The 23,619-nt window shown below is 39.4% G+C and overlaps 1 protein-coding gene across 2 annotated transcripts in view; it reads left to right on the plus strand.

The window, feature by feature from the left end:
* The window catches only part of LGR4 (leucine rich repeat containing G protein-coupled receptor 4), a 125,547-nt gene extending 108,418 nt beyond the window's left edge, over positions 1-17,129 (plus strand). The window contains exons 11-18 of one of the 2 annotated variants that reach the window (XM_073347792.1): positions 401-472; positions 2,639-2,704; positions 4,656-4,727; positions 6,244-6,315; positions 6,603-6,728; positions 8,752-8,873; positions 9,953-10,033; positions 14,251-17,129. In XM_073347792.1, coding sequence (XP_073203893.1) covers positions 401-472; positions 2,639-2,704; positions 4,656-4,727; positions 6,244-6,315; positions 6,603-6,728; positions 8,752-8,873; positions 9,953-10,033; positions 14,251-15,527 — 1,888 coding nt within the window. In that variant the 3' untranslated portion in view covers positions 15,528-17,129. The remainder of the gene's footprint in view (positions 1-400; positions 473-2,638; positions 2,705-4,655; positions 4,728-6,243; positions 6,316-6,602; positions 6,729-8,751; positions 8,874-9,952; positions 10,034-14,250) is intronic. The other variant, XM_073347793.1, reaches the window with a different exon arrangement.
* The last annotated feature ends 6,490 nt before the right edge of the window (positions 17,130-23,619 follow it).

Below are 23,619 nucleotides of genomic sequence, written 5' to 3' on the forward strand. Positions count from 1 at the left end.
CCTGATAAATCTTCAAATATGTTAAGGGCTGTTATAAAGAAGATGGTGATCAATTGTTTTCCACAATTCACTGAAGGTTGGACAAGAAGTAATGTAACCCCATCTGCAGCAAGGGAGATTTAGGTTAAATATTAGGAAAAACTTTCTGACTATAAGGGTAGTTAAGTATTGGAATAGGTTACCAAAGGAGGTTGTGGAATCCCCATCATTGAAGGTTTTGAAAAACAGGTTAGATAAACACCTGTCAGAGGGGGTCGAAGTTTACTTGGTCCTGTCCCAGTGCATGGTCTTGGACTAGAAGACCTCTGATGGTCCCTTACAGTCCTACATTTCTGAGACCTGCTTTGTACTGTTTGAGCATTCAAACATGTATGTGTGTTTTTATTTGTTTTTAACACAGGACTTTTACAGGCACCAAGATAAGCAGCATTCCCATTAACCTATGCCAAGAACAAAAGATGCTTCGGACTTTGTAAGTGAATATTTCCTGCTCCTGTTTTACCAATAGTAAAAATAATTTGATAGAGAACTATTGCACTATATTTAAAGAAAGTATCATTGCTCAAAGTCACTCTGTCAACGTTGGTAGCCCCCAAAATTGTTCAAATGTCTGATCCCTCTTTGAGTCCTCTGGAGTCCTGGTGCTGCAGAGTAGTATGTTGATGTACCAAATCAAATCCTTGAAACAGCAGTGCATGTATTGAAGTACCTGGTGTTTCTTCACCTGTGGTGGTGTACCGCTGTAAGGATGTCAGTGTAACAGCATTTGCATGGGAATGTCTTCACATTTCATTGTGCCACCCACTCACTCTCCAGACCACACTCATCATCCACATTTCTCAGAGTGTGAGAAAACAAACGAAATTAGCTGTGGCTGCCAGCTAATCAAACAACATACACAAACTTCTTAGGACACCAAAAATCCAATCCTGTTCTTAAAAAAGGTAAATTTTATTAAAAACAAAAAGAAAGAAAATACATTTTGGAACTGAGGCTTTTTCTAGATTTTAAAAGAGCAATTCCAAAAACGAAGCACCCAAAATAGCTTTCTTCGGGGTTCAGCTTAAAGGTTACAAGCAAACAAAGCATCTGGGGTTAGCACAGAGGAGTTCACAAGCCAATAAGAAATAAAAGAAATAACCATAATTGCGTCTAACTAAACATTCTGATCTACTTACATATTTGTAGTTCAGATAAGTAGTTCTAGGCATGATCTGATAATTTATGATCATAGCTGGTTTAAGCTGTTTATAGCATGGCTGCTCTGCTTTTTGCTTTTTTCTTTACCTGGGAGACTTGTTAACCCTTTACATGTAAAGCAAGCAGAAAACAGCTACCAAGAGGGATTTTACAGCTAACTGGCTGGCTGGGTATCCATCAAAGGGAGCTACTCCTCCTCCTCCTCCCAACCCCTCTGCACCCCATGTATCACAGAGAATAAAGAGTGGTAATTATGTAATTACTGTGGTGGAGGAAAGGAGACCAATGGAGAATAGAAAGTGGGGGTGGAGGGAAAGAATGATAAAGTGCGTGAGAGAGAGGGGAAGCATGTACTCAGAAGGTAAAAGTAAATGATGGGTAGAGGGCAAATTAGAAAATAAAAATGTATTTAAGAAAGAGGATAGGTTTTGGAGGAGTAGGGAAAAGATGATCGCAAAAGATAAATTCTTTTCACTGAAAAAGACGTGGGGGGGGAATATGTCTTCTGTTTTATAGAAGGGAAAGACAGCAGAGCTTTGTGCTTTTTCTGTCAACCATTGGCTTTTTGAATCTGTAGTTTAATGGTAGTTTGGCTGTTTCCAGCCCCCTTTCTTGCCCCTTTCTGTCCCATTCCCCCAACCCCCAAAAAATCTGAAAACTTTCCCAGCTTTGGATGGGGAGTGAGCTGCACCCTTTCAACAGATCTGAATTACATCCACATCCCTTCAGTTTCTTGTGGAAAATATGTACCTTTAATTTTGAACTATCAAAATTGAGGAGATTTATACAGTAGTTATTTTTCCACTGCATGGGTTAGTTGGCCATGTTTTGCGCACTATTTTATATGTGGACTGATAGCAACACCTACATTTAATACTCGCCTGACGCTTTCCATTATATAGTTTCAGTTGTTTATAATTTTGCCAAACTTTAGCCATTTGGGCTGAATTTCTTTTTAATGCTTGCTGTCTGTCTCGGGCTGAATATTTCTGAAAAGTCTTAAGTAAAAATGGTTTAGCCATTTAAGAGAGTGAGAGTGAAAAATAGATGGTTTTGCCAATGTTACAACAGCAGAGAGAATGTTCTCTTGTGTTTAAAACACGGAGCTAGGATTCAGGGATGCTTTATGAGCAACCTTGATTCTGGCATTTCCTCACTTTTGAAGCTTGACTTTGCAACCTTTGTTGTTTTTCATAGCTTTTTGTCTGTAATATGTAGAGCCAGTATACATAATGGGGGCCGGTTGCTGAGGAGAGCATAGCTGTAAATCCCCTGACTTTTGTGTGTCTTTAAAATGTCTTCAGTTTTTCTCTAGAACTGTGGTAGCAGGGTGGTTTGTATTCAGGATGATTTTTATTGAATTTATGGTTGGAGTAAAGTAACTTTTCAAATAGAGAAGAGTTAAACTAACCACATTCTTCCCATTGTCTATTTCAAGGGACTTGTCTTATAATAACATAAAAGAGCTTTCGAGTTTTAAGGGCTGCAGTTCCTTAGAAGAAATGTAAGTAGAAATGTATGTTAATTATCCTTAATAACCCTTAGTGTACTGAGTCTACAGCTTCCAATAATGAGTTCTTGTACTTAACGTTTGACAGTAAGGAAATGTCATAGATTTTTAGGGCCAGAAGAGAATCTTACAATGAGTCTGACTCCCTGTATAACATAGGCCAGAGAATTTCACCCGTTGAGTTCACTCACATAGTCAGAGTTTAACATTTCTTCCTGTTTAGACACAAAAAGAATGAAAGACTCAGTAATTCTGCTTTTCATAGCAAGCTTGTCATATTTATAAATAGGCAATCCTCATCCTTGGTATCCCTACTTCTTAATCCCTGGGTTACTGTAACCTTCTCTTCCCTACATCTCACCACTCCCCACCCAAGTTTTCTCAGTCCTCTCTATCTATCCAACATGGCACTGTTAAAAGTCCTCTTCCTGTCCAAGAAACACTTTTCCTTCTCAAATCTCTTCATTGTTTTTCCGGTCTTTTACCATATCAGATAAAGCTCCTCATCCTCTCCTTCCAGGCCCAATATAATATTTTCCCCTGCTTATATCTCTGCTCCCATTTCTACCCCGGGTGCTCTCCTAGTCTTCTTTTCTTCTTGTGCCATTCGTCTTTCTTTCACTCTCAGCTTTGCACCTTCCAATGTGTAACCCTCTAGTCTTAGATCTGTCTCCAAATCCTAGCCTGTCAAGACCCCATTATCTCCCCCATAAAACCTACTTTTTACAAGCAGCCAGCCAGCCTGCCTTCCTTCTTGCCTCATTCTCTTGTCATGTGCTCTCTTGTCAGAGTCCAATCGTGGAACATGCTGAGTGTTTCAGCTTCCACTGAAATAACTGAGAGTTGAGGGTAGTAGGCACCTTGCAGGTTTAGGCCCTCAGATTGTGAGTTCTTCAGGGCAGGGAATATGTTGTACATTGTAAAGTGCCTGCTCAATTTATGAGACCACATAATTTGATTTTTAATAAGGATAAATTTACCTGATTCAAAAATAGATCTTTTTTTTAAATAACAACCCTCCAATCTCCACCACTTTCTTCCACTGCCAGAAACAGTCCTGTGGTTGAAGGCAGCATAAAAATGCACCATCCCCTGCTGCCCTTAGAGAAAAGTGTTAATATTTCATCCACTGGCAAGCAGGTGGAATAAACAGATTAATCTTGTCCTGTGCCCTGACTGTCAGTGCAAAAGAGATCAAGCTTTCTACCAAGGGCAGCAAATTCTGGGGCCAGCTGGGCTCTGCTAAAGCTACCTTGCTTTCAAAATGTTCCTTAGAGTTCAGATCTATTGCCTAGAATGCAGGAGCCCCTCAATGAATGTTGACTATCAAGTGGGCACATAGGAAGAGAATGAATTGGAAAGATAACCTGCCCCTTAGCTGTTGCATAATGAAGGGTCTCTCAGTGTTTTCCTTTTATAAATCCATATTTTAAGAAGTAGTAGTTTACTCTGGGTTGGAGCTTGGCCTAAATCATCTCAACCTGGAAGTGAGTAGGTTTGTTTTAAATGCCAAGGTGCATCTGTGTCACAAAGTGACACTTATGGCTTGGAGATAGTTCAAACCTCACTTTGTCAGTGTTCATCTCTGCCAAATGGGTTGTGAATAAAATGGGCTAGAAACTCCATAAGGGGGCTCCAAATATTGAATTAACCTTTCAAGAGAAAATAGCCATGCCTATTATGGTGAAGTGGAGAACAGTTATTTAAACAGTGGGCTCAAAATAGAGGGATGATCAGAAAAATAATTTCATGAGTCAATGGTATTGATTAGTATCTTATCTTATTCCCATTGTTCTGATTTGCGTAGTTCTGTAGCGCAACAGACTGGGGAAAGCAGTAGAGGATAATGTACAAATAGATGAGGGAAAAAACAAAAGCCAAATATCACTCATTTTGGCAGAAATTAGCTTCCAAATAACGTGGGTTTTTTCCCCCCGCATTCCAGTTCCTTACAACATAATCAAATCCAGGAAATCAAAGAAGACACCTTTCAGGGACTAACTTCCCTACGCATCCTGTAAGTATATATATTTTTATTTACTTATTTTTACTTTCTGAATACTATGGGACATAAATTATGATTCATAATTAAATATGGGGGTTTGAAGGTAATAATCTGTCTTGTATTAATAGGCTAGATGTTCTATATCCCAAGACAAAGCTAACCATGATCTATATGATAATTACTGTTTTTATTAGGCACCAGTTTTACTCTTTTTCTGTACTTAATATTTATATATTCATATAAATACATTGCAAGAAAATATGTATTTTACATGCCAAGTTTGGTAAAAAGTGGTTCTTGTTATTTTTATAATTAAGTTAACTATTTTTACCTGAAGTAAATTGCAAAAAGCAGCGTAAGTAAAGTAGGGCAAATGTTATTCTCTCAGACCTAAAGTAGTAAACATGAACACAGTTGCCAACTTTCATGCAATAAATAAGCACCTGGCTTTCACAGTAAGCCAAAAATCAAGCGAATCCCATTTCAAAATGAGGCCAAAACCAGCCAGTCTCTAAGAACCTCAACACTCTGTGACTAGATCCCTTCAGTGTGCAGTCAGGGACTGTGGTGGGCCCACTGTGCACCCCGACTCTCTTCCCCCCACACCTGCTTGCCCCTGGCCCCTACTTGTCGGGAGCCGATCAAAAATGAAGCAATAAGCTACTACAAGCCAAACAAGCTACAAGCCAAAAACTAGCCAAAAACTAGATCATGGTTAGTTTTGTCTTGGGATATAGAACATCTAGCCTATTAATACAAGACAGATTATTACCTTCAAACCCTCACGAGCCAATTAAGCCAAAAACAAGCCCAATTTCTGCGTTTTTTTTTCCCATGGGTTTGGCATGCCTGCTTTTGAGTGGACAAATAGTAAGGTGTTTGAGAACTATCAAGGTTAAATTTCTTGGGAGATTTTTTTGACTGTTCTCTGTCATGTTAATGTTTTTACTGGAGCATTACTGTCTGTGTTTTACTTGATGTTGGCAAATTTATAATATGAAACAATTTATTGGTAAACATTAGGACTTAAAATGTGGTGGATAATACGAAAGTGTACATTGCTTATTGAGGGGCTAATAAAAGGGAGATATGAGATCCCAGAAATTCACAGCTGCTATTAAGTAAATAATAGCAGCAGTTAGTCCCTACAGTGTAAGGCCTCCAGCCTTGATCCTGCATGTGAAAACTCACTGCTCTCTCCATCTTATTTACATTACAGTAACACTCCAAAGCTCCAGTCAGAGTCCCATTGTGTTGTACAGATATAAAATAAGATGCATTCTTGTCCCAAAGAGCTTATGTTCTCACCTCTCTCCAGATGCTCAGCACCTAGCAGGATTAAGCCCATATATACATGATTCTATATGGAAAATGTCATGGAGATACCAAAATGTTGTTAAACCATACAGATTACTTGGCTTTCCTGTGAGAGGTATAATGTGACTGCCACTTGCCGAGCTCCCAAACAATGGTTATTCTGAAATTTCAGTGAAATTGCTAACTAAATGGCATTTTTTATTAATTGCAGTGATCTCAGTAGAAACTTGATCCAGCAGGTTCACAAGGAGGCATTTACTACACTTGGTGCTATAACTAATCTGTAAGTAGGCCATTTTGTGCAATAAACCAGCCCTAAATTTCTGAAATGGTAAAAATTTTCTCACTCCAACCTGATGTGTGTTTGCATTTCATATCACTTTTCATCCCTATAGATCCCCAAACTACACGCACACAGCAATGAAATGAGGCACTCCTCTCTCTTGTGTGGAGACCGTTAGCCTGTTGACCGTTAGCCAAAAAACACTAGAGCAGATCCATACTCATATGAAACACGCCATGGGATCTTCAGACTTATTGTGTGTAACAATTTTAATACTTACCTTTCAGAGACTTAAGTTTCAACGAGCTGACTTCATTTCCAACTGAGGGACTAAATGGACTAAACCAGCTTAAACTTGCAGGCAACTCTGAGCTGAAAGACGCATTGGCAGCAAAGGACTTTGTGAAGCTCCGGTATGTTGGTAGATAAAACTACAGACTGTTCAGGTGAACGTTTAAAATAGCATTCAGATGAACAAACAATGTAACACAAGTCAAGTCAACTCAGTTAAGGTCACTGTGTTCCTGTTAAGTAAGCTCAGTTGTGCCGGAGTTTTGTAGTAAGTCGGGGGGATCTTGACCATTCTTATTCCATAAGGCTCCTCTCACCTGTTGTTCTTGGAATCCTTGACACACTTCCACCCCACCCCTTATTTCTGAATTGGAGTCATTGTATGGATGGAGTTCGGGACACCTGTGAAGACCCATTTGCTAGTGACTGAGCATGTCAACTTCCTAGAATCTGGAAGATGGGAGCTGGCTTTATGATTCCACCACCCCAACCCTTTATACAAATGCTGGTTATTCTGTGAGGCCCAGCACAATAACGACAGTAGGCATTTAGGGCTTGATCCAAAAGCTTGTTGAAATCAATGGAAACACGCTCATTGACTTTGGTGAGCTTTGGATCAGACCATTATGTAGATTTTTTCATTTTCAAAGATCTATAGAAACATAATTCTTATGACCCCTCTGAGGCAGGTAAGAATTGTTACAGATGGGACAATTTGAGGCAAAGACACTTACTTGCCCAAGACCAGAGGAAAGAGTCAGAGACGTCTAGGATTCAATCCCAGAAGTTCGTGATATTCAGTCATGTGTTAACAAGAGACTCAGCTTTTTTGATCCACAAGCTGGAAACTACCGTAGCATGGCATTCTCTATTCTGACACTCCTCCAAGATGAGCATATAAATAGTGTCCAGGCACAATTCAGTTCTTGTAGGATTTCTATTATAGCCTTGACTCAGAATGACGTTGGTTTTGTGAGATTTTGTTGTAAGGGTAATTAGAAGTATGCCCATCTCAAAATACTGTATACCTATGTACATTGCTTAATACTGATTAGCACAGGGGCATTCTAGACTGGTAAGAGTTACCATATTTTGACATGAACCTTGTAAAATTCCACTTTCCATATGTAGGAATTACCAGAGTGGTGAGGAAGCACCACTGTTTTAGAGTACAGAGACCATGCTTCAGAAATCAAAGTGCAACCTACCTGACTAATCTTGTGGTGGTTCTTTGAATATGCACCCCTTTTCTAAATCTCTTCAGTGCCCCATTTCCTATAAGTGTGGTTTATTGTACTATTCCCCCCACCCCTCCACCTTAATTTTCTTTTATCTTGAGAGAAAAATAACCTTCAATGTTAGCAATATAATCTGTTCCATTGATTGAGAAGAAGCAGAACAGTTGCGTACATCGTTATCAATCAGGTTGGCTACATCATCTTACCTGAAAAATTCAGATAAAGCTCCATGAGGCCACTGCTTTTGCATAGATTTTCACGGCAACCGATTAGTGCTGAACTTTATATGTGGCCAGCCCCTCCCGTCCTTTTTTGCACTGATTTTTTAGCATGTCCCATTACTGGCAGAAAGGAAGGTGCATACCAGGAAATCCTGACTTACACTGTGAAGGATTTCATTTAAACAAAATGAACAATAAGGATGACAGATGCATGCTGAATAACGTGGTCACCTGGGAATTAACTTACTTGCGCAACAAAGTTACTCTTCAGCCAGCTTGATTAGTTTTCATTTCTATGTATACAAGTGATAACATGAATACTAGTAACAACTTGCTTTGCATAAGATAGAGTTGAGCCAAACCAAGAGGAATGTTTCTTTACCTTCACCACAGACTGAGGGCTTGGATGAAATGGAATCCTGATCCAAACCACCTCTGCTTTAGTGTTTCTTTTGCAAAATTAAGAACACCCTTTCTAGTCAGTTTTAGTATCCTAAAGTAAAAGCTCTTCAGAAACTGTCATAACTGATTCCAGTTTGAAGTTGGTCTTTAATTAATGGTCTTTAATTAATGAATGTGTCAAAAAGAAGCTGCTCTTGAACAGTTTTAGCTTTGAAGCATCCCACTTTTAAAAAGAATATAGATGCTGCCAGCTAATATTGTTCATTGTTTTGCCTGTATTTCAGGTCTCTGTCTGTTCCATATGCCTACCAGTGCTGTGCATTTTGGGGTTGTGACTCTTATTTGAATTCTAACATGGAAGATTCCAGCCACCATGATCAGAGTGTGTTGATAGATCATGATAGAGGTGAGTGCTCCATTGTACTAGGTGTTCCGCTGCATTGCGTAAGTTAGGCCCGACCAGGGAGATAATTATGTTCTCCAACAAACAGATGTAGAAACTCATTTAAAAACTTTTTATTATATGAGAACCCGCTACAAAATAGTTGGTTCTATATGATCCAATTCCTATTTCCAAACAAGTGGGATGTGTCTTGTTGGATAACATAAGCTTTTCCCTGTTTCAGTTAGAAAATAAATGTTTCTTCTTCCATTGTTCTAAATTGGCAGGGTCAGTTATCTTGCCATTCACTTGCTCCTCAGAGCTCTCTCTAAGAAATATTCCGCTGGTCTTAGCATCTCCATCTCCCTTTAGAGACAGGGTCTTAACTGTGAGCTTTCAATCCCTAGTTTCAGGTTTCCACGTTCTCCTCTCAATATGGAGGCTGGCACTGCCTTGGCTTAAAGCAGTAGTTCTCAACCCAAAGTCCATCTGTATTTCTTTTCCAGGAGCCAGCCAGATCCCACAAGTCATTGTGGGCACTAAGGATTGCTGGCAAGAACCCTTGCCTGTAGATTGTAGTAGGGAGTGCTGAATGTGGAGGGGAAAGAGAGGAGAGGGATTGCTGGTGGGAGTGCATCTCCCAACTCTTTCTCCCACATAGCATTCATCTTAGGGGCCCAGTAGTACTGTACAGGGAAGGGGATAAAAGAGGGGAGAAACAAGATGTAATGGGATTACTGTAGGGGTGGAGCAACAACAGGAGGAAGGGAGTAAGTGACCTGCTCCTTCCCTTCCTTTTTTGAACTCCTAGCATCCATGAGATTTGTCTTGGGGATTTTCGCAGAGTTCCTCAAGTCCCGCAGAACAAAATAGAATCTAAAGAGTCTGAGTGTTTGGAGGGCGGGGAGTGGAATATAGATAGATAGATAATTAAAATAGCATTGAGCATATATAATCCCCAGAGAAAGGAGTTAATTGCTTTATGATTTAAAAATACTTTCATGCTCAATTGGGTGGTTTCAAAAAAAGTAGTATCTGGTTAAAAATATTAGAAAAAATCAAACTCATGCTACTTCAGGACTAAAATTCCTGCTTTTACTCAGCTACAGCAGATGCAGATGTTCCAAACACTGATGAGAATGAAGAACTGGGTCAGACAATTATTCATTGTACACCCACAACAGGTAATTAAAACAACCACTTTAGTTATACTCTGAACTTCTAGCCTTTTATTGTGCTTTTGCTGTCTATTGAATTATGTCTGTAATGCGTCATGGTCCCTGTGTGTACACAGTCCTGCAGTGCTTGGGTGAAACTCCCACTGATGTCAGTGGTATCTTTGGGTAAGTAAATACCACAGGATTTGGCCCAATTTAGCACTGTAGTAGAGAGCCATGTTGGGAAAAGTCCATGTGCGGTTCCCAAGCTCAGTGCACACAGAGTCTTAACCTTTATATTTAGAGTTGACAGTATTTATTGTCCTTTAATGCTTTGGACCAACTCTCCACATTAGTAGTGCATCCGAACTGCTCCAACTATAAAAGATTACAGTGTTTGTGGAGTTGCTGAAATTCTCTGATATTACAAAGAAACACCACAGACAGCTTCCATTGCTACTCTTCCTGCCCACCTATCTTCCTTCTCCATAGCTGCTATTCCTTCCTTGCCAGGTCACCCAGAAGGCTCAGACATACTACCGAGTAAGCCCCTGCCCACTGCAGACCTGCTAAGAACCATTGCACATTGTTCCAGCCAGCTAATATGGCTCCTGCCATGTACCTGCCAACTTCGCGTTCCCCTCCCATCCCCCTGCTTCCCTGCACAGAGGCGTACTGTCAAGGCAATTGCCACAAGATGGAGAGGGGCCTACACCTATTTTATCTCTGCCTCTCATGGCAATATTTTGAATCCATTATTCGGATTCACCAGACTGGCTTTTGCCTTTTGTGCCAGCTTCTGTTTTCATATGTGGAGTGTTAAGAGAGATTTCCTGGGTCACAGGAAAGCAGTTTATGATTATAGGGAAAAATTCATCATTGGTGTAGCTGCACTGAACTCATCAGTTACATTAGGAATGAATTTAACCTGTGCTGCTTTCTGCTTGTTTGCTTTTAGATTATTAGGTTGCTCAAAGGAATTCTAATTCATGTGCTCTGGTAAAAGCTTTACAGCCTTTAGCTCTCTCATTTTGCACATGCTGGTGATGCTTCGGCTCTTTAAGGAGCTAAGCACAGCTACTTGTTTTTTAAGCTTACTGCATACCTCCAGCCCCCCCAGCTCATAATCTCTTCCCAGTTCAAGATGTTGCTCTGATCTCAAGGACACCTGCCCTCTGTGTAAATTCAGAATCACTGTTCATACGCCAGGTCCACTCCTCACTTTGCCTAGCTGCAGAGAATAGATTGCCAGTCACTTAACTAATGGAGCCAGCAATAAGAAGCATCAACAACACGTCCCTCCCCACATTACCCATGTGCTTGCATTGAGACTGGGAAAAGGAAGACTTTTCCTGGGGGAATGAGAAGCATGAGGTGGCAGAGAAGGCAGTGGATGAAGGTGGTTGAAGGCTGAAGGGGATTTTTTCTGTCAAAGTGGTAGAGATAGCCGCTAGCATATCCTACAGCTGTTAGAAAGTGATTTGCAATTTGGTTTTGGAAATATTGAATTCCCTTTCCGTAAACACTGTTTGTTCCCTTTTTATTTTCCTAAATAGTATGCAGTTTTTGCTTTAAAGTAGTATTCTGATTAACATTAGTATGTTCATGTGATATGAAAAAAATATGGTTTGAAAATAATTATTCAGTGAGGAATCTACTACTTGGGAATGCCTGCAAGAAAGTGAAATTTGTCATCTGTTTTGGTTGGTCTATTATCTAATGATCCAACTGTACCATTATGTAAACTGATTTTCCTTAATGCAGAAGAACATTTGTCTTGGCTATAAACTAGAGGCAAAATTAAATTCTACTGGGTTCTGAAACAGAGTTCAAAAAGGCAGTTAAGACCTTGAGGGATTTTAGCACTGACCTTTTGATGCTTTTCCACAATAACTCTTTCACTCAGAGTTTGGAGTAGACTGTATCTACTGTGTGGTCCTGGGGCCATTTGTGGCCCTTGACGCTCTAAATTGGGGTTATCTTGTGCTGGCTGGATCAGCCTCCAGCAGCTTTTCACCAGCTCAAGATGGTAGCACCTTCTGCCCAGGCTCCCCCTTGTCCTAAAAGAGTCACTGCACCCTATGGCCACTGGCACGTGGCATAGAGCTGGGGCCATCTGAGATTCCTCATAGAATCATAGAATATCAGGGTTGGAAGGGACCCCAGAAGGTCATCTAGTCCAACCCCCTGCTCAAAGCAGGACCAATTCCCAGTTAAATCATCCCAGCCAGGGCTTTGTCAAGCCTGACCTTAAAAACCTCTAAGGAAGGAGATTCTACCACCTCCCTAGGTAACGCATTCCAGTGTTTCACCACCCTCTTAGTGAAAAAGTTTTTCCTAATATCCAATCTAAACCTCCCCCACTGCAACTTGAGACCATTACTCCTCGTTCTGTCATCTGCTACCATTGAGAACAGTCTAGAGCCATCCTCTTTGGAACCCCCTTTCAGGTAGTTGAAAGCAGCTATCAAATCCCCCCTCATTCTTCTCTTCTGCAGGCTAAACAATCCCAGCTCCCTCAGCCTCTCCTCATAACTCATGTGTTCCAGTCCCCTAATCATTTTTGTTGCCCTTCGCTGGACTCTCTCCAATTTATCCACATCCTTCTTGAAGTGTGGGGCCCAAAACTGGACACAGTACTCCAGATGAGGCCTCACCAATGTCGAATAGAGGGGAACGATCACGTCCCTCGATCTGCTCGCTATGCCCCTACTTATACATCCCAAAATGCCATTGGCCTTCTTGGCAACAAGGGCACACTGCTGACTCATATCCAGCTTCTCGTCCACTGTCACCCCTAGGTCCTTTTCCGCAGAACTGCTGCCTAGCCATTCGGTCCCTAGTCTGTAGCTGTGCATTGGGTTCTTCCGTCCTAAGTGCAGGACCCTGCACTTATCCTTATTGAACCTCATCAGATTCCTTTTGGCCCAATCTTCCAATTGGTCTAGGTCCTTCTGTATCCTATCCCTCCCCTCCAGCGTATCTACCACTCCTCCCAGTTTAGTATCATCCGCAAATTTGCTGAGAGTGCAATCCACACCATCCTCCAGATCATTTATGAAGATATTGAATAAAACCGGCCCCAGGACCGACCCTTGGGGCACTCCACTTGATACCGGCTGCCAACTAGACATGGAGCCATTGATCACTACCCGTTGAGCCCGACAATCTAGCCAGCTTTCTACCCACCTTATAGTGCAAGAGGGATTGCCACTTACGACGTTTAGTGTAGCTTTCAGTGCTTGGGACACAGCAAGGGCCAAGGCCTATCACAACGTTTTTGAGGACTCTCAAGAGTATTACTTTGCATATGTAGATATATAGGTAAATAAATAGAGAGAGAGAGAGAGAGAGAGCGTGCACATCTTATCATTGACTTTCAAAATGCACTAGATAGATTCATTAAATAACCTTCATGACATCCATGTGATCTCCTATAGGAGTTCATCTGGAGGGGATTTAAGGGAGTGTGGGAGCAATGGTGCTGCTTAAGATCAATCCCTTTCTTGTGACAGATTTATGGTTTAAGTTGATTTATCTCTCATTTCTTCATCTCCATGGCAAAAAATGTAGAGTATAATTTTCTTCTGTGACTTCCCCAAGGTAACACAGTGTGTTGCTGGCAGGGCTGAGAACAGAAAACTTGTGGTGAAATCCTGCCCCTGTTTAAGTAAATAAATTGAGTTTGCAGGCTTTTTAGAAAAGTGTTTCCTTGTAATTTTTTTTTTTTTAAAGAAGAAACATTGACAACTTAAAATAACCCAGAGCTACTCCAAAGGGACTGTTTGTGAACCGCATATTATGGGAACTTGGTTTTTTTTTTTTTTTTTTAAAAAAAGGAGTGGGGCAAATTTTTCAGGATTAATTTGAACAGTAAAGTGTTTCTATTTCTTTGTACCAATGTGTTTATAAAAAGTATGGAGGTAAAAATAAAAGTTATTTAGGTGACCCTAATAAAAGCTCTGAGTAGCAGAAAGACAATTAGGGTTTAATTAATTATTTTGTTTACACAAACTATTCCTGAATGACCATTCTTCCTAGTAATTATCTCTTTAGGCTTAATTAATTTGTAAATAGCTTTAGCAGCACAGTTTACTTTCAACTGACCTATTTAGGATTTCAGATGAGTGCTGTTATTCTAGAAATAATGAGTTCTGTGCTTGTAATAGTGCTTAATTATGCAAGATTTTCAATGCTATTTTATTTTTCTTATTCCCTTGTCCTTTTTGTTGTGTTTCTTCTAGGTGCTTTTAAGCCCTGTGAATATTTACTGGGAAGTTGGATGATTCGACTTACTGTCTGGTTTATTTTTTTGGTTGCCTTGTTCTTCAACCTGCTTGTCATGTTAACGATATTTGCATCTTGTACTCCATTGTCTTCCTCCAAACTGTTTATAGGCCTGATTTCTGTCTCTAATTTATTTATGGGCATCTATACCGGTATATTAACTTTCCTGGATGCGATCTCTTGGGGAAGATTTGCTGAATTTGGCATATGGTGGGAGACTGGCCGTGGTTGTAAAGTTGCTGGGTTTCTTGCAATCTTTTCATCAGAGAGTGCCATTTTTTTCCTGATGTTGGCAGCTGTTGAACGAAGCTTCTCTGCAAAAGAGAGAATTAAAAATGGGAAAAGCAATCACGTAAAACAATTCCAAATTGCTGCAATTTTTGCTTTCCTGTGTGCTATGGTAGCTGGATGCTTACCACTTTTCCATAAAGGGGAGTATTCAGCCTCACCCCTCTGCTTGCCCTTCCCCACTGGAGAAACACCTTCACTAGGGTTTACAGTAACTTTAGTGCTCCTAAACTCATTAGCATTTTTGCTAATGGCTATTATTTATACTAAACTTTACTGCAACTTGGAAAAAGAGGACCTCTCAGAAAACACACAATCCAGCATGATTAAGCATGTCGCTTGGCTAATCTTCACCAACTGCATCTTTTTCTGTCCTGTTGCATTTTTCTCATTTGCACCACTGATAACTGCAATCTCTATCAGCCCTGAAATAATGAAGTCTGTTACTCTAATATTTTTCCCATTACCTGCTTGTCTGAATCCAGTCCTGTACGTTTTTTTCAACCCAATGTTCAAGGAAGACTGGAAATTACTCAGACGGCGTATCACCAAAAAAAATGGAGCAGTGGCAATTGCTGTCAATACACAAGGTGGCTGTGTGACACAGGATTTCTACTATGACTGTGGCATGTATTCACATTTGCAGGGTAACCTTACCATGTGTGAATGTTGTGAATCACTTCTTTTATCCAAACCTGTACCATGCAAACACTTAATAAAATCACACAGTTGTCCTACACTGGCAGTGGTGCCTTGCCAACGGCCAGATGGGTATTGGTCAGACTGTGGCACGCAGTCTGCCCATTCTGATTATGCGGATGAGGACGACTCTTTTGTGTCGGACAGTTCAGACCAAGTGCAGGCCTGTGGTCGCGCATGTTTCTATCAAAGCAGAGGATTCCCTTTGGTTCGTTATGCCTACAATATACCAAGAATTAAAGACTGAGAGGCTTTGCTGTAAGCTGTTCTCATAAGGAAGAAGTACAATGTTTCATAGACCATACCTGTTCTGACCTTTCAACCAGGAAGCACTTTTGTAATCATTGTGTGGTGTCACTTGTAAAGAAGGGAAGTGGGCAGTAAATTTCTTGAGCCATACATTTGAGGGGAGGGGGGGAGTTGCCAACTGTAAATAATTGGTAAACTAAAACTTGTAACCAATATTTTTATTCTTTCCAAGCAATAGTGGTTTCTTTTATACAGTTTTTATGTGCTAAAGGTCTGTTTCCATGTTGAACTCCCATTGTATTTTGCTTCTACTGTTGTGTAAGGCAAGTTCTGTCAATTTTTCTGGTTAAGCACAATATAAGGGACAGCTGTTAATATTAAGAAATAATTTTTAAATGTGATTTTCTATAATTAAGAAAAAATTGTTGCTAGCTTTGTATAGTATTTTCAGCATTAATCTCAGGATGACTTACTGCAGGGCCAAAAGAAGGGACTAAGTCTCCCATACAGAACTGTGAGAGCAATATAGGTATAACGTTTTTGTTTTTTATATTTCAAACTAAGATTTGATCTTAATAAGATAACTATTTTTATTTAAAAAAATCTTTTGTCATCCGTCAAGATCTGCAGACTGTATGAAATAAGAATATTAACAGTTGTCGGTAGAACTGAACATGGTTTTCAGTGGAGACACACTGCTTCAGGTGAAAACCATAGTACCATTCTTCAGTATTATGTAAGATCATACTACCAGAAGGAATTTCCATGGGCTAGACAGTGTATATCATCAGTGCTGTCTGTGTGTGAGGTTAGCATGCTTATTTAGAAAGAGAGAGAGAGAAGCTAAAATATTTTCCAGCCCTATTCACTGTTTGCAACAGTGCTTATACACACAATGATGTCTCTGATCATCTTGAGACTTTACCAGAAGGGGTGGCAATGAAAAGCAGTTTTCAATATAGAAACTTCTTCATCTCTGCCAATTATTTTTCTCCGAGTAAAGTACAGTGTGGTGAGACGGACTAATTTTCATGTGAATTGGTAAATTACCGGTAATTTAAATTTTTTCTTAAGCATCTAAGCCCATGTATCGCTTAATTACCATCAATTATCCTTTTATCTGTACTTAGTTTGAAGTTTGATCAACATGAAGTTACGAATGCATGATCAAAGTAATTATAGAAGTTTCTTGAACAATATGCTGAATCAATAGCAAATCCACTGCCGTACCAGTTACTCTGGAAATGTTCTTGTTAAGATTTAAGCTAGATTGCTGTTTTGAGAATTAAACTGTACATACTGTGCATATAATGAATTTTTATCTTTGTATTGTAAATTATTTGATAGAACACATGATGGGAAATATGGCTTCAGTTCATTTTGTTAATTAAAGCTACCTCCTAAACTATAGTGGCTGCCAGTAATTGTGGTTTATATACTTTTTTGCATTGTAAATAGACATGGTTGTACATTGTCACTGTAATAAAACAGAATCCTTGTATATCAAATCATGTAGTTTGTACAAAATATTGGGAGGGTTTCATTTACTGTATGCTGTAATTTTTGTAAGCCAAACTAATCAAGTAAAAACAAACAAAAGCAGAGAGAAGTAAACCATCCCAGAGTTTTAGCTTTCTTATAGTTATACTCATAAATATTTCATCTTAAGTTGGCATGGAGTGTCTCAGTAAAAGCAGATAAAGTGTACATGGATATTTCTAGAAATGACACTTCTTCAAAAATGCTTAAGATCTTGGAAATGTTCCAGATGCACAAAATCAGCATGGGAAATTATGCTCATAAATACTGTGTCAGATACAGTGCATTACATATGGTTGGAGTTTTGGAAAGAGATGTGCCAACAGAACAACAGAGTTGCCGGTTTAAATGTGAATTTATGAACTACACTTAATGCTGTAGACTTGCAGTAAGTTAAAAAAGCCAAACACTTCTCTGGATGTTTACAAAGCACTCCTCATTGTGAAGTACAGAATTTAAGCCCAAAGGTACCTGTACATTTTTAGTATGACTTGGAAGGTCATCCAGATGCTAAATATTTATTTTTTTAAAACCCATCATTTCATTGCCAAGATGCACTTTTTTTGAGCCACTATTATGTGAGAGATGCACAATCTGTTTAACATTCCTTCAGTTGGCAATGTAGCAGCAGTTAAATAACTGTTTGACGTATATGTAGCTACTTTCAGCTCTATTTGAAAAGAGGAAAATGGAAAAATACAGTCAGTAGGGAAGGAAAAACTATCAAGCTTCCAATAGGGCAGTGGTTCTCAAATTTTTGTACTAGTGACCCCTTTCACATAACAAGCCTCTGAGTGCGACCCCCCCTTATACATTAAAAACACTTTTTTATAAATTTAACTCCATGATAAATGCTGGAGACAAAGCGGGGTTTGGGATGGAGGCTGACAGCTCTCGACCCCCCATGTAATAACCTCGCGACCCCCTGAGGGTTCCAGACACCCAGTTTGAGAACCTCTGAAATAGGGTATAGAGCAACAAAGTGTTTTTTATTTAAAAAAATCAGTCTTTATTAAATATTGATAGCTTTCTTTATAGCGTTAGTAAAATTGTCAGATACTGTTCAGTTGATACGTTAAGGTTTCCATTTTCAACCCTGGAAAATATTGGTTTGTAATGTGCTTGTTAATTGTGACTGTGACTTAATGGGTGCTTGTTAATTGTATTCCTCCCAGTTTCTTCCAAAGCTAGCCAACATGAATTAGGTTCTTTCTACCATCAGGTAGAAGGGGGGGTGGGTGGGAAATACAAGCAATAGTCCCCTGAAGCCACTCCCTTGAGAAAGAGGGCTGCAAAACTGAGCTGGGGCCCAACTCCACCAACACAAGATAAAGGTGGCAGGTGTGGGCTTGCACAGGAGAACTTGGAGAAATCCAGTTAAATGCTAGGAAAGGTCTGCCAACAATGTCCTATGCCTCACAAGTTAGTTGAAGTAGTAATCCTCAATGCTAGAACAACCACAGGGTAGGTACAGGAAAAATCACCAACAAAGCATACAGCTGTCAGCATCCACCCTTCAAAAGTGTCATCTTGTGGCTCCCCTATCCCCCATAATGATATGAAGAGGTGAATATAATAAGGACACACAGGTGTCTTACATAGTTTTAGCGCGTAACCTTTTTTCAGTCAAGTAAAACTTTATTTACAGAATTAATGTTCACTGAAGGCTGAACCTCTTTTCTTCTGATAACAATAGTTTCCTGACTGCCGTTTTGAACTTAAAGTAATTGAAATCCTACGAAATTAAACTCTTCTTGGTTTCTGCAGGAAACAGAACAAACAGATCACCTGATTTTCTAACCCTTCCCGTTACTTTAGGACAGACTTAAAACCATCCACGCAGCAAGGATAAGGATGAGCTTTTTTCTAAATCCTGCCAAATACAAGCGCTGGAGAGAAGTCCCACAGAGAAAATGGAACCTAGCCTGTCAGAAAGAACTTACCCAATATGCGAGATGCAGGAAAACAATTGAGCCGGGTCATCTATCCATCACATTCGACACTACGAGAACTTTGGCTATTTTTCTTGTCTCCTGCTGGTGGGGGGTACCTTTGTTTAGACTGTCATAGGATACTGAAGACAGAAACTGCTAAACCTTTTATGTAATAAGGTCTCCACTTAGAAATAACCTTTTATGTTCACTTTTTAGTTAGTTTTATTTGTTTTAAAAAGAAATGTATTATAAGGCACAAAAAATAGGCATTCCCATTTTGGATGCTTACTGAAATCAGCTACTTCAAATATTTCGGCAGTTTGCTGTTGTGCCTGAGTGATCACCTGGAGTTTAAAATCTGTAATTGGGAGTCCATTCCTGCAGACTTCATGCAGTTATTCCTTCAATGGAAGTTTTACACAAGTGACGTCTGCAAGCCCATGCTTTTATGAGAACATTTAAAATATTAACATAGATCAAAGACAAAAATGGGGTTTTGTATTATGCTTTTAAAAAAAATTAAACTCAAACACTAGTTTAACCTGCAGAATTAAATCTATCATGTACAAATGTTGTTTTCTTAATCTGATGTAGGGCCATTTTTGCAGTTTAAGTGATGTACATTTTTCTACATAAGTCTCAAGTTGTCAATTACATCCCTTAAGTTTTCAGTTCAAGCTGCACCGTTCCAGCTGAATCTCCTGTGTTCAATTTTGTAATTATAAATAGGTTTTTCAAAATTGCACACAAATCCTTTTATGTCTAACTTCTCTCACTTTCTTTTGACTTTTATTGAACAGTTTTTTACCAGCCTTCTGTTCTAATTTGCAGGCTAGTACTTTTTAATTAATCAAAACATGTCTAGTTTTCTTCAGAAGCTTATCCATATCTCAAATATCATACTCTCAATTTAATTATATATTGTTAATTATCTAGGTGCTTTTGATCTCTTACTGCTAGCTTCCAAGTTTCGATTTCTTTTTTGGCTGGAGGTTTTTTTAGTCACCGTTATATATGGTAGAATCTTACTAATTTCCACTAAAGACTGGGACACCTGTTGCTAATGACTGAATTTTATGCAATTAATTGAGTGAATGAAAAAAATTGAAAAGAGAAGATATTGCATCATATTGTTTTTTGTAAATTGTAGAGGCATTCACATACCATAACAACTTAGATATGGACGAGTTTGTTTTAATGTATTAAAGGTATTTTATAATATGAAATGAGAGATAATAGATTTTGTAAATGAAGTATACTGCTGCATTTACTATAAAATCTTTCTTTTGAGTTGGGGATAGAGTAGACTATCTTGTTTCTAGGTAGATAAGCAGAGTTCTACTATATCAAAATATGGTGTGTCATTGGGTTGCAAAGCCACAAGGCACTACCTGCATTTTCCTCTGAAATGCTCAATCTAACCATATGATCAGTTCTAAAAAAAGGAATCGTATTGTTAATTGGAGTTTTTACTCCAATTAGATGATCATTCAAGTGAAGACTTGTTGCAAAGGGAAAAAAGGTCCACAAGGTTGACTGATTGATAGTGACCTGTAAATAATGAGACTAATTTGGCATGAGCATATAGACTGAGGGTACATCTACATTGTAATAAAAGACCTGGGGCATGGCGACAACTGGGGGTCAGCCAACTTGGACTTAGACTGTGCAGCTAAAAATTTCAGCATAGACATTGAGGCTCAGGCTGGAGCCCACAAGGGGGGTGGCTCTCAGAGTCAGGATCCAGCCTAAGCCTGAATGTCTACACTGCAATTTTGCCCCGCAACCCAAGTACAATTGACCTGGGCTCTTAGACTTGGTGCCATGGATTTTTTTTACTGCAGTGTAGAGGTACCCTCAGGGTGAAATCCTGACCCACTGAAGTCAATGGGAGTCTTGCCATGGATTTCACTCTGAATAATCCATACAGATTCCTTCAGAATTTTCCCACAGAAGAAATTGTCCCCATCTTTTGGCTACTCCCATTGCAGTGGAAAGAAGTTTTAAATATACCAGATATGAGGAGATGCTAAAACACGCTATAATTAAGGTCCCCAAAACTCCACAGCCGCTGAAAAAATATGACCAAAAAGAACTAAAAGCAGCCAATACATCTTCACAAAGGTAGACACTTGCAGGGTGGGCCCATCAGAGCCTGGTCTGCTGGGGTAATGGGTATGAGGCCAAGTGGCTTTCTCCCTAGCTCAAAGGACTGCTGTTCCTCCCTTTGCTGGAAACTCTGCAGATTTAAAGACCAGATACTAAATCTGTGGATTTGTCTGAGGGTGGTGAAAATGAACAGATTAGACAGCATAATTTTACACCAAAATATATGGACAGTCAAAAAAATGGAATATATAGAATCTAAAATTTTTAGATGTGGTATTAAAAGAAGATTTTCAAGATTTAGACATATTTCCTGGTATTGAGAATCTATGGAAAAAAATATTAATTTAATGTTTCCTTTTATTAGATACTGTTACAAATAAGTTGTCTACATTATTTTAATTTGATGCTGCTTCTGGTGAAATATGATGAACTATGATGATATCTTTCCCTCCATTTTTGTTAACTTGCATGAGAATTCAGAAACAAGATTTTGGTGAATTGGGAAGTCTTTATATTTCTAGATTCTTCACATCAGACAGATCCACAGAAAGAAAATATGAATGCTATAACGTCTGAGCCTTGAAGTGGTATACAGAGAACATGTTTTTTTAATCTGCAAAATTGCACATTTAAATAAGGATTAATACATCTGAAACTCCGCCGAAAGAAATTTTTAGTCTAAATTGACTACTTCTGCTGTGTGTAAATCATCATGATCTTCTAGGAATGAGATTAATGCCTACTTATCCTATTTTTAAATTTTTATGCTATTAAGAGAATAAGAATATAATGAAAGGGTTTATTTTTTATAACAATCTAAATATCTTTATTATCATTCCAAATGTCAACATGGTAATAAATGCTGTTGTTCATAAATATTTTAGTTGCCTTTTTTCCCCCTTTCTTCCCTTATTTATAGGAGGGTTTTTTTCTTAATTGTTATTTTGTGTATGATTATTTAGTAGCATATATTTTCTAGTATCTAATAAGGACTTTTTCAGTTTTTCTATGGGTAACTTTGAGTAGTTGTAATTAAAAATTTGTAAATAGTTTTAAAAAATAAGCAATAGAAAAGATATGTAACTAATAAGTAGCCTGATCTTAGAGGGTTTGAGCCAAAGCCCACTAGTCAACAGAAAGACATAGTGTAATCAAATCACCAAAAGAGATGTCTCCTTAGTGAATGCCTCCTGGAACAGGGATTTAGGGTATGTCTACATCACAGATGCAACAGCGCTGTAGTGCCTGAGTGTAGATACTTGGTACAGCACAGAGAAGGGTTTTTCCATCGCTGTAGTTAAACTATGCCCTCGGCAGGCAGTAGCTAGGTCGACAGAAGAATTCTAGCAGTGTCTGTACTGGGACTTGGGTCGACCTACCTGTCTCTCTCCCAGGGTGTGAATTTTTCACACACCGAAGTGACGTACCTAGGTTGGACATGAGTTTTAGATGAAGACCAGGCCTTAAATTATCATTACAGCTACATTTCAGTGATGATTTCATACATTTCATAGAGCTGCAGGCCAGAAGGAACCATTAGGTGGTGACCTAAGCCCAGAGGTAAGTGGGGAGTGGGATACCGGGAGGAAACACAAGGACAAAGAGGAGGGTACAAGACGGGAAGCCTCCTCATTCATACTGAGAAAGTACGGCAATTGGCTAGTTATCTTAGGTGCATGAACATGAATGCAAGAAGCCTGGGAAACAAGCAGGAAGAATTGGAAGTCCTGGCACAGTCAAGGAACTATAAAGTGATTGGAATATCAGAAGCTTGGTGGGGCAGTTCACATGACTGGAGCGCTGTCATGGCTGGGTATAAACTGTTCAGGAAGGGCAGGTACGGGAGGAAAGGTGAAGGTGTTGCATTGTATGTAAAAGAGCAGTATGATTGCTCAGAGCGCCAGTTTGAAACTGGAGAAAAGCCTGTTGAGAGTCTTTGGGTTAAGTTTAGAGATGAGAGCTACAAGGTTGATGTTGTGGTGGGCGTGTGCTATAGACCACTGTATCAGAAGGATGAGGTAGACAAGGCTTTCTTCGGACAACTGAAGTTTCCAGATCACAGACCCTGGTACTAATGGGGGATTTCAATCACCCTGATATCTGCGGGGAGAGCAATACAGCAATGCACAGATAATCCAGGAAGTTTTTGAAGAGAGTTGTGGACAACTTCCTGGTACAAGTGCTGGAGCAACCGACTAGGGACCATGCTCCTCTTGACCTGTTGCTTACAAACAGGGAAGAAGTGGTAGGGGAAATAGAAGTGGGTGGCAACCTAGGCAGCAGTGACCATGAGATGGTTGAGTTCAGATTCCTCACAAAAGGAAGAAAGGAGAGTAGCAAAATACGGACCCTGGATTAAAGAAAAGCAGACTTAGACTCCGTTAGGGAACTGATGGGCAGGATTCCTTGGAAAGCTAATATGAGGGGGCAAGGAGTCCAGGAGAGCTGGCTGTATTTTAAAGAAGACTTACTGAGGGCACAGGAACAAACCATTCCAAAGTGCAGAAA

Source organism: Lepidochelys kempii, chromosome 6 (genome assembly GCF_965140265.1).
Source record: "Lepidochelys kempii isolate rLepKem1 chromosome 6, rLepKem1.hap2, whole genome shotgun sequence".
Taxonomy (NCBI): Eukaryota; Metazoa; Chordata; order Testudines; family Cheloniidae; genus Lepidochelys; species Lepidochelys kempii.